At 34.8% G+C, this 12223-nt stretch overlaps 1 protein-coding gene across 1 annotated transcript in view; it reads right to left on the reverse strand.

Moving 5' to 3' along the window:
• Dach2 (dachshund family transcription factor 2) overlaps window positions 1-12223 on the reverse strand; it is a 526586-nt gene that overhangs the window by 76285 nt on the left and 438078 nt on the right. The window contains exons 7-8 of the mRNA XM_029473281.2: window positions 6710-6845; window positions 4189-4272 (exon numbers count right to left, since the gene is read on the reverse strand). Of these exons, the coding sequence (XP_029329141.2) occupies window positions 4189-4272; window positions 6710-6845 (220 nt within the window). The remainder of the gene's footprint in view (window positions 1-4188; window positions 4273-6709; window positions 6846-12223) is intronic.

Here is a 12223-nt window from a genome sequence, read left to right on the forward strand (position 1 = left end):
CGCCAGGGCCAGGAAGTAGGAGTAAGTGTGTTGGGGAGCAGGGAGGAGGGAGGGTATAGGGGACTTTCGGGTTAGCATTTGAAATGTAAATGAAAAAAATATCTAATAGAAAATCGTTAAGAAAAAGGAACCTACAAAACAAAAACAACAACAAAAAAAGATTCCTAGTAAAGGGACATGTGGAGCCTGAATGGGCCATTTCCTGTAACCTTGTATCACTTCCAGTGGAGTAATTAGAGCACCAACCCAGGAATGAAATCTTCAACCTACAATTTGTCCTGCCTGCAAGAAGTGATGGGGTAAAGGTGGCACAGAAATTGTGGGAGTGGCCTGCCAATGATTGGTCCAGCCTTAGCCCCATGCCATAAGAGGGAATTCAGTCCTGAAACTGCCTTGAGCAGCAGCTACCAGAAGCTGGAGATCTCAGAGACCTAGGACGGAACCAAACACACCTGGACAAAAAATAAGTCAATAAAATGATTCCTCATGAAACGCTGCTATACATGTAGACAGAAACCGGGCACAATCACTATCAGAGAAGCTTATCTAGCAACTGATAGAAGCAGATGCATAGACCCACAGCCAAACACCTAGACTGAGTCTGAGGAATCCTGTTGAAGAAGGCAGGAAAGATTATAGGAACAAGATGGGTCAAAGACACCATAAGAAAAACCATAGAATCAAGTAACCTGAGCTAATAGGGGCTTACAAAAATTGAATACATAATCAGAGAGCCTCCCTACGACTGACCTGACCCTGTCATATATTTTGTGCTTGGGTGGATTGATGTTCTTGTGTTATGACTCACAGCTGAAATCAGGCTATCTGACTTTTTTTTTGCCTGATTTGGGTACCTCTTTTTCTCTTACTGGGTTTCCTTGTCCAGCCTTTTTTTTTTCTTTTTTTTTTAATTTTTAATATTTTTTATTACGTATTTTCCTCAATTACATTTCCAATGCTATCCCAAAAGTCCCCCATACCCCCACCCACTTCCCTACTCACCCATTCCCATTCTTTTGGCCCTGGCATTCCCCTGTATTGGGGCATATAAAGTTTGCAAGTCCAATGGGCCTCTCTTTCCAGTGATGGCCGACTAGGCCATCTTTCGGTACATATGCAGCTAGAGACAAGAGCTCCGGGGTACTGGTTAGTTCATCATGTTGTTCCAACTATAGGGTTGCAGATCCCTTTAACTCCTTGGGTACTTTCTCTAGCTTCTCCATTGGGAGCCCTGTGATCCATCCAATAGCTGACTGTGAGCATCCACTTCTGTGTTTGCTAGGCCCCGGCATAGTCTCACAAGAGACCGCTATATCTGGGTCCTTTCAGCAAAATCTTGCTAGTGTATGCAATGGTGTCAGCGTTTGGAAGCTGATTATGGGATGGATCCCTGGATATGGCAGTCTCTAGATGGTCCATCCTTAATATGAGGGGAGACACCTAATCTTACTGGAACATGCCATGCCATTTTTGATTGCTTATCCATGGGAGGCCTGACCTTTTCTGAAGGTAACCTGAGGAGTAGATTAGGGGTGAGGGGATATTGGGAGGAGAAACTGCGAGGAGAGGAGGGATGGAAAATTGCAGTTGGGATGGAATATAAGAGGACAAATAAAAAGCAAAATATATAAAATTTAAAATGTTCAAAATATTCACAAGAACAATCCTCCCATTAATTTAAATCTTTAATCTTAAGTTATGCACTCTTCCATTACCTTAACCCAAAATAATCTATATGTGTTTTGAGAATCATTTACTGAAAGCAGCCAAATGTTATAGGCAACCATATACAATAAATATCCACCATTATTCTTGCAAGCAACATATGGCTATAGCTTACTAGCCTCTGCTTTCAGTACTAAGGACTTTTGGGTCAGAAAAACGAGTTTTTCCCTTGTAAATCTCTGGCATAATGACCTCTGTTAAGTATTGCTTGTACCTTGCCCATGCCATGTTTTTTGTACTACTCACTCATTTTTCCCACTATTTCTACATGTGACTAGCCTTATTATTGGTATGTTATGATAATGTTGCTATACTACATAGAACCCCAGTTCTATTTTTGCTTTATGTTCAGTAATTTTAATAACCTGAAGAATTTTTATGATGTCACCACCAAAATGTGTCTTCACAAACAATGAACGTTATAACATTACATTATACAATATAAATAGACCAAATAGAAGTGAATAATACTACATATTACCAACTTTTCCAACAGTTTAAGAATATATCAAAGCACTAATTATGTGAAGAAAATTTGCTTGGAATTATTTTTAGATTAACCCTCCTGGTTTTCTTTAATAGGGGGAAAGATAAAATCAAACACCCAACATAAATGACTAGTCAGTTTAGTTGGAGTATTTAATTCAAATAAGCTGTCATTTGGTGAGTCAATTTGGATACAGTCTGAAAGATTTCAGTGTGAAGAAATCCTAGTACACATAAATTTTACTTGCTCGCATATTCAAGTTCAATGCAAAGTTCAAATATTTATTTAAGACGTGTATTATAGTTTTTCAAAGTTCAGGAATCATTAGGTTATATGAAAAAATAGCAGCATTTCTTTATTTTCAGAATTTTGTTAATAATGGCAATGTTGGCATTTTATAGTTTGCAAAGATATAAATCATCTTTAAAATTATGATGATATTATTCAAAGCAGATGTGAAAGCATATGTTTGCTCCAGTTGTATAAACTGCTTATTTGTCATACTTAATAAATGTTGAGGCTTACACTGTATCTTGTTGCCTTTCAGTAATTGAAGTCTAGTTGAAAAAATACATTTTTGCCTTACTATCACAAAAAGAATAGGTAGAAGTTGAAATGAAATCATGTTTTTCTTAAAGAAACCTGTCCATTATAATTTAAATGTAGTTTAACATGTTTGCTACTGTCTATCAATAACTTTATCAGTATATGGCAAAAAACTATTTGAGTAAAATGAGTTTACTGGTTCTTTCCAAAGTAACAAAGAAATACAATCAATTTTGTTTTATCAAAAAAGTTGATTATGCCTATATTCTCATGTTCAAGTAGTATTCAAAGAGGTCAGATTTGGCATTTAAAAAAAAGTGGTCTCAGGAACAAATTGTTGGATTATCAATGAAGTTTTATTTTTAACTGGAATTTAATTATCTGCCTAAAAGTTTAAGCACTCAAATATACTGAACCAGACTTGTTTCATTCTGACTACTCTTCTGTAATCAATCATGTGCATGGTGCAGTCCCAAAGGGTATGGTCTTTCAGTATCTGGCTAAGAAAATACTAAACATGTGGCAAGGAAACCAACCATGGATCACTGAAATTAAAATCATACATTTTTCCAAATTACAGTTAAAATGCTCATCTAGGTAATAATGAAGCAAGTTCAGCCTCCAGAAGAGACAATTCTCCATTAACACTTCATCACACTGAATCTTGTAGTCTGAATAATGTGAACATTTTAATAGAGATATAAAATGCATTCTTGTATAAAGTAAAAACAGATATTTTAGCAAATGTGTGTGTGTGTGTGTGTGTAAGCTACTATACAATGCAATGTAGCAGCAATAATGCACAGCTTCTAACAAAATATCCTCTTTATTTTATGTCTTAGCTTTCAGTTCAGGGAAGAATCACTTGAAATTTCTTTACTCTCTATTTTCCACAAAGACATATGTTAAGATACATGCTTGAGCAAATAATAAGTAAGTTTGAGGCTATTTTAATCTGTACCCTAAATAAGTATTCAATTGATTTCTTGGTAAGATTTAATTTGAAATGCCCAAATTAACATATGCCTTTAAAATGTTTGAGATACATAAAAGAGCAGCAATTGTCATCACAACAACTCTGATTCTGTGAATTTAAATTTTAAATAGTGAGTCATATAACTATATTTTAAAATTTTTACATATATATATATATATATATATATATATATATATTACATAAATCTTGAGAAGGCACAGTGAAAACAGAGTGAAACTTTTTAACCGCATGCATTAACAAATTTAAGTTTGGTTTCAAATCTACAACACCAAACAAAAATCTGTACAAACTATTTTCATGGTCAAAAGAATTTATCCAAAGCCAGCATTAATCTATTCTGACTTGGATAAATACCAATAATATATACACTACTGCAGTACTGAATGAGTGTCTAATATTCACACACATATCAAATAAGCCAAAATCATTTTACCTTTATTATCCCTCTGGAATTTTTTTATGCTTTGTCCATTATCTTGGTCAACAATAAGCTCTTCTCTATTGTTGGGCATCATAACTAAAAATGAAAAAGGGAACTGGGTATAGTTTCATGCAAAATACCTAAAGAAATGCATAAAAGTACATAAATGGCTAACATACTCCAACAACTTATATTTATTTTATAAACTTCTGTTATATAAGAAAGATTTGCTATGATGGCCAAAATCATGATAATCACTAAGATGACAAATCATATGAATTTTATAGTATCATTGACACTTAATACTAGCAATGTTTTAATATATACTATTTGACTCATGTATGTATTTCTTCCTTAAAATGATTATGAAGTTTAGTGTTTAGCTATATAAATAATAAACTCAAAAATTTCAAAAGAGAATTCATCAGTTAATCATTCATGAGGTTAAAATAATTTTGCCTAAACTTACTGTGGAAACTTTCCTAAATATATACAAAATTCAAAGTAGAATATAATTTTCTGGTACTTACTATAAGTCTTTGTAAAACATTGACATTTACAGTAAAAAAAAAAAACATACTAATTTGCAATTTATCATTTCATTCTCTGCAGTTATATTTTGTTGAAACATTACAGCTCCATGAATAAGATACCACAATTTTACAGCTAAAATCTATTACACCTTTCTCTTCAACTGTAGATAACATTTCTATCATGGTTGGGCAGCTGTAAAATGAGCATATAGTGAAAGTCAGTGTCTGTGGAATTGCATATGCACTATTTGTCAATGATTTTCTAAGATATTCCATTTTGCATGAAATATTTTATTTTATGTTGAAATATATTACCCATTCTCCTATGCCATAACATTTGACAAGTATATTTCCCTCTACATTCACCTTTCATCCAGCACTCAATAATTGATTCTCTCTTCTGCATAGATAGATTACATAGAAATAAATAGCTTCCACATTTTCTTTCAATAACCCAACAGAATGATATATGCTTTATTTAGTTTTTGATTCATTAGATTTATTCAGTTATAGCTTCTTGTCTTGTTCAGATTTCCTATAATTATTTGTACTCAAGTTTGTAACAGCTAGGTAATCCCTGTCCATCAACTAGAGGAAAGGTCAAATATTTCTTTCTGGAAATTAAACTTGGTCACTAAAGAACAGAATCCTGAAGCTGTTGTTCAGCGTGTCTTTAACCTCACTGTGCATTAGGAACTTCCAAGGAGATATTGAAAAGCAAAGCAGGTTGGGACTCGAATTATGTCCTAGATCAAGTGAATTAAATTCACAGTGTATTCAAAAAGCTCCACAGGTTATTATAATGTACAGCTTTGTTTAAGAATCACTGAGCTATGTACAAAACTGGGAACACAGACAATATATAATGCTGATAAAGTTAGATGTGGATAAAGTTCCATGAAGAAGAAATTATCTCTATCTTTTCATAACACAAATTTAGAACAGAATATAGATCCTAATCTCCTGAATTCCTCTCCTCCTTCAACATCCAATTATTTTGAAGAGCCTAAAATAAGCACTACTATGAGCAGTGAAAATATAAAGTACATAAAACATGTCTGGACATTGATTGCTGGCCAAAAAGCAAAGATCATATTTCTAAAAGAAAATATATCCATAGGACACTGGATTGTGTAAAAATAGAAGTTATGAACATTTTACCAAGTAAAAAATAACCCATAATTATTTTATACTGAGAATTTATTTGGCTGAATGTTCCTGACAATTTCGGTATAGATGAGTAAGATCCTAGAGAATGAAATGTTAAGCAAAGTAAAAATAAAAACAGCAAAATACATTTATTTTCTTAAATTTTTTTAGCACTTTGACATTCTGAAATGTTTTTATCCCACAGATAGTCAAGGATACATCTCACAATATTTCAGTACAACAGGCATAAAAGTAAATGTTTCCATATTATAGACACTGAAATTAATAATGGTTAAATGGAAATGGATTACCTAAAAATTTAAAGATAGCTATAGTAACAATCATATGGACAAATTCAGGTGTCATATAGGCTCTATTACAATTTCTCAGAGGTAAGTTTTGTGAGACAAAAAATGTAGAGAAATGCATTTTCCAACATTGTGGCATAGTGTATGTTGTTTGGCTTTTACATTTTCTCTAAATGCCTAATTCTCTAAGGTATATGTTATATCAAATATCCCAGAGATGCTGTGCATGTTACAACTACATTGTCTTTTAGTAAGTGGTACATAGAAACACATTCATCTAAGACCTAGAGTGTACCAATAAGTATCTCATGATATCAATCCCAAGAGATTAAGAAATATATTAAAGAAAGGCCTTGGTGGGTATGAAAAGTCTAACACTTTCTACTGTTTCCTGTATTGCTTCACAAACCATGATACTTCAAAAGGCATTTTATATTAAAAGAAAATGACAGTTCTTCCAGGGTCTTCTTCCTGTCTTAGTTGAGTAATATGGAATTGCCTAAAACTTATCTTCCAATTATTTTCTTCAGGGCAATCACTCACCCATTCTCTCTGAATGATGATCCATCTGCGAGGGAGAGCTGGACACACTGCTGCTTGGGTGGGAGGAGGTCTGGCTCCCAGGACGATGACTCTCTTCCAGAGAGGGAGCAGGAGAAGGACTCTCTGGGATCCGTTCCTGACACAAAATGAAAGAGAAAATGATTCACATGTGTGCTGAAATTTTCATGAAGGTTGTGGCAATAGCATTGGAAATAGTCACCTTGCACTTATCCTGAAAGTATACACACCAAACTATGTGAACTTGAACACTTCAAGATACTTTTGGAGAAATAAATGGCATGCCATTACAATTAAATAATAGAAGGTTGCATATGGTTAAATTGAAGTTATGTTGTTTCCTTTCTAAAATTGCACAAATAGGAGCATAGAAAGATACCTTAGTTTGGTCAAGTGCTATGTATATGCATAAGACCTGAGTTCAGATTCAAAGACTCCTCATAAAAGAAGTGCATGTACCCCTCAGCACTGAAAGGGGCAGCTACCAAAGCATCTCCAGACATCACTGACCAGCTAGGCTGGCTAAAACACTAAGCTCTAGGTTCAATGAGAGATTCTAACAAAAAAAAAAAAAAAAAAAAAGAGAGCAGCAGTTGAGAAAGACATGCAATGTAAACAATTGGTCTTGAAATGGGTACATGTAGGGGAGAAAGAAAGACAGTCAGAAAGAGAGACAGAGACAGGGAGACAGAAGTTATAAATGATTATAAATGTAGGTGGCAGTAATGGTTATTGATATCACAAATATCTAGACTGATAAAAACCCATGCAGAGTCTGAAGAGTAACATTATTATGTAATTAAAGAGAATTTACAAATACAGATCCATAAGAGCCCTGTAAAACATGTCAAATATTATATTTCTTAGATGGGTAGTTTTTTTAATGCAAGAATATTTGGAAACAATATGCTTTGAAGTATTGTAATTTGTAACAGGCATATGCTGATTTCTACCAACAAAATCTTTTGAAAAATCATAGAATGCAATATTGCATTATACAAGCTGACAGTATAGTCTACCATTGTCAATTTTTTAGTATCTTATTGCTTAGTTTTATATTTTAAATAATGAATCTTAATAAAGATCAAATATTTTATGATTTCAAAGTATCTGGCATGACTTTTATGATTCATCTTTATATAATCTATTTTCCCCCAACCACTTCTCTGAGAGGGTAAGCTCTCCCATGGGTATCCTCCCTACCCTGGTATATAAAGTCTCTGCCAGATTAGGCACATTCTTTCCCACAGAGGCCAGATAAGGCAGCCATGGAGACAGAGCTAAATGTATGCTACATATGTGCTGGGGCCTCGTTCTTTGGTTGATTGCTTAGTCTCTGTGAGCTCTAAGGGGTCCAGGTTAAGCGACTCTGTTGATCTATCTGTGAGGTTCATATCCTCTTCAGGGACTTCAATCCTTACCCCCAACTATTTCACAAGGGTCCTAGACCTACATCCAATGTTTGGCTGTGGGTATCTGCATCTGTTTAAGTCTGCTGCTGGGTAGAACCCCTCAGAGGACACTTAGGCTAGGCTCCTGTCTGCAGGCATAACAGGGTACCGTTAATAATGTCAGAGACTGGTGCTTGCCCATGAGATGTGTTTCAAATTGGGCCAGTTATTGGTTGGGCATCCATTCTGTTTCTGCTCCCTCTATGTCCCTGCTTTTCTTTTAGACCAGACAAATTTTAGGTTGAAAGTTTTGTGGGCAGATTGGAGTCCTGATCTCTCCACAGAGGGTCCTGCCTGGCTATAGGAGGTAGTCTCTTTTCTAAAAGGAAACCAAAGCCATACAATGGAATAACAAAAGCATCTTCAACAAATGGTGCTGGTCTAACTGAATGTCTGCCTGTAGAATAATATGGATATATCCATATTTATCACCCTGCACAAAACTCAAGTCCAAGTGGATGAAGGATGCAACATAAAACTGGTTACACTACATTTAATAGAAGAGAAAGTGGGAAATAAATTTGAATATATTGGTATATGATACAATTTTCTGAATAAAACACCAATGGCTTAGGTTCTAAGATCAACAATTGATAAATGTGACATCATGAAACTGAAAAGCTTCTGTAAGACACTGTCAACAGGTAAAAATGGCAGCCTACACATTGGAAAAAGGTCTTCACTACATCCAACAGAGGGCTAGTATACAAAATATATAAAGAATTAAGAAGTCAGACTCCAAGAAACCAAATATCCCAATTAAAAAATGGGGCACAGAGCTAAACAGAAACTCTCAACAGAGGAATGTCAAATGGCAGAGAAGCGCTTAAAGAAATGTTCAAAGTCTTCAGACATCAGGAAAATGCAAATCAAATCAACCCTGAGATTTCACCTTACACAAATAAGAATGGCTAAGATCAAAAACTCAGGTGACAGCAGATGCTGGCAAGGATGTGGAGAAACACTCCTCCACTGCTAGTTGAAATGCAAATTTGTAAAACCCCTCTGGAAATCAATCTGGAGGTTTCTCAAAAACTTGGAAATAGTTCTAACTGAAGACCCAATCATAATGCTTCTGAGCACATACCCCAAAGATGTTCCACCATACCACATGGACTCTACTATGTTCACAGCAGCCTTATTCATAATAGCCAGAAATTGGAAGCAACCGAGATGTCCCTCAACAGAAGAATGGATACAGAAAATGTGGTTCATTTACACAATGGAGTACTACTCAACTATTAAAAAAAAAAAAAGACATCATGAAATTTGCAGGCAAATGGATGGAACTAGAAAATACCATCCTGAGTGAAGTAACCCAGACCAAAAAGACATGCATGCTATGAACTTGCTTATAAGTGGATATTAGCCATAAAAGATACCCATGATACAACCCACAGACTCAAAGAAGTTAAACAAGAAGGAAGGTCCACTGGATAATTCCTCACGAAGATGATGACTCAGCAGAAGCTTGCCTTGCCTAGCATTTGTGTGGACACAAAGAGAAGCTGAGAATGGATCCTGCACTCAGAAGTGCTTAACAGAGACTGTTTCACCACTTGACAAGGCAGAGAAGAGGAAGGATGGAAAGATGAGAAAAATTACTCAGGGAAACAGACCAAGGAATAGAGTCAATATTTAGATTTAGGCCTCCACCATCAAATGTGCTTTTTTGGTTTAATTTTTAAAAAAGAAATTCATTTATTGCGTTTGTGTGTGTGTGTGTGTGCGCGTGTGCACATATGTGGGGTCATGTACCAACTTATGGAGAATTTATTCCATCCTTCTACTGTTTAGGTCCAAAGGACTGAACTCTGGTCATCAGGCTTGTTGGTAAATTCTTTTACCTGCTGAACCACCCTGTCACCTCTGCCTTTTCTTTTATATATTAAAAATGCTAACATTGTGTCAAAATCCAATAAAATAACTTGAATAAAATACTGTATAAATAGAAATACAAAAGGAAGGCCCAAGTGAGGATAATAGAATCACACTTAGAAGGGGCAGCAAAATAGTCATAGGAGGCAGAAGGAGGGAGGAAATTGGATGGGAGGGGAGAGGATGGGAATTTACTGACAAAATCAGGTGTGGTGAGAAACAGTAGAGAGGTCCAGAGGGCCAGGAGAATGGATGGAAATCTATAACTGAAGGGGGTAGTTGGTGGGGGAAATCTCTAGGAAGTCCCAGAGACCTAGGATAGAAAAGGTCAATGCAGGTGACCTTAGCTGAGATGCCTAACAGAGGAGACTTGGAAATGTGAAGAGGCCACCTCCGGTATCCAGGTACAAAATCTATTAAAGGCTGAAGCTATTCAATATCTTTTTGAATTTTTTAAAACTAATCTGAATATTAAGTTAAAATGATCAACGTGAAAAGTAATTTTTAGTGTTAATGCATATATAGAAAAAATATAATTCACCAATATAAATCCAGAGATAGTGAATGTTCTATAAAGTATTTACTTCATCCATAATAAATTCCTTACACTAAATGCTCCATCTTATTTTTTGTAATTACATCAACAATCCAATCCTCACAATGTTAAGAATTAATTTATCAAGTTTGTGCTTGTACATTTTCATATTGATCTTGCATGATGACCTCAAAATTTGTAAATCACCTAAAGAAAAATTTTAATTTAAAATAATGAAATGATAATTAAAAGTTATGACTTCATTTGTAGAAGTTAATATTCTGCAATATATGTCATTTCAGCAGGCAGAATGTTGCCACTTTCCTGCCAAAGATGTCCATCTTATATGTCAATTGCCAGGAAACTGAATACATATTACACATTAAATTACATAGCCAAAGGGACTGCCCAGGTGTGATTGAAAATATTACGTTAGGCTTATCATATTATTTTCAGTGAGGCCTATTTTATCACGAGGTTTTCTAAAAATTTTAAAGGTAAAAAAAAAGTGCAATATTGTTGGCATTGGAGGTAAAACAGGCCATGAATCAAGAAGCAAAATGGCTTGTAGACGCTGAAAAGTACAAAGAAACATATTCACTTTTGGACCTAGAAAAAGGACCATGGGCTTGCTAGCACCTTAATTTTAGTCACATTAAACTTCTTTCTTGTTTTTGACCTACAAAATTATAACATGACAAATTTGCATTGTTTGAAGTCACTAAATTTGTGATAGTTGGTTATAGCAACATTGGGAACCTGTGCTGGTTAGTTTTTTGTCCATTTGACACAAACTGAGAAACAATTGTGAAATTACACATATTAAATTGGCTTGTCAGCACATCTGAGGGGCATTTTCTTGATTAATGGTTAAAAAGAAATTTCATCCCTCCCAAGTTGCCTTTGCTTAGGGTGTTTCCCAAGGGTATAAAATGCAAAACAGGACAAATTCTAATTGACTTACACGGTACCATGTTGATTTTAAAGTTACATTTTGAACTATAACAGCCTTTAGGTATCATTAAATAAGTTTACAGAACTGAGCAGTAGATACTTAGTATATCAGCTATAGTATTTTTACTAAATTAGGATATTGTAAATAGACAGTACATTTTTAATCCTTCACTGTTATTTCCAAGTCTTAAAACAATAAAATTCTAAAGTGTGTAATATACAGCAAAATTTATAGTTTTATCAGTGCACATAAGACACAATCTAAAGAAATGTATAAAGCAAGGCATATAGAAAATTTACAAAACAGCCTCTTTTTAGTAGTTTGGAGGGATATATGAGAAAATTCAGAAAGATCTATATAGAGGCTTTAAACAACAAACCTTTTCAAGACTTGAAGTTTTTAAGTCAAAAATCCAACTTGATTGGTCATCTTTGAAAATTTTTTCCACAGAGTAAGTATGCATGAACACACACCTATGCACAAGAACATACATCTCAGAAACTGAGAAGAATATCAGAAACTGATAAAATAATTCCATACATCCTCATGTATGGAATTATTTTCAGTTAGGAGCACAGGCTACTCCTTCAGAGGATATAAGTTCAATTACCAGCACACCCAAATTGCAGTTCACTACTCTCTATAACCCCAGACCCATGGAGTACGACAACTTCTTT

This window comes from Mus caroli, unplaced genomic scaffold (assembly GCF_978045245.1).
Source record: "Mus caroli unplaced genomic scaffold, Mus_caroli_1 scaffold_5, whole genome shotgun sequence".
Classification (NCBI taxonomy): domain Eukaryota; kingdom Metazoa; phylum Chordata; class Mammalia; order Rodentia; family Muridae; genus Mus; species Mus caroli.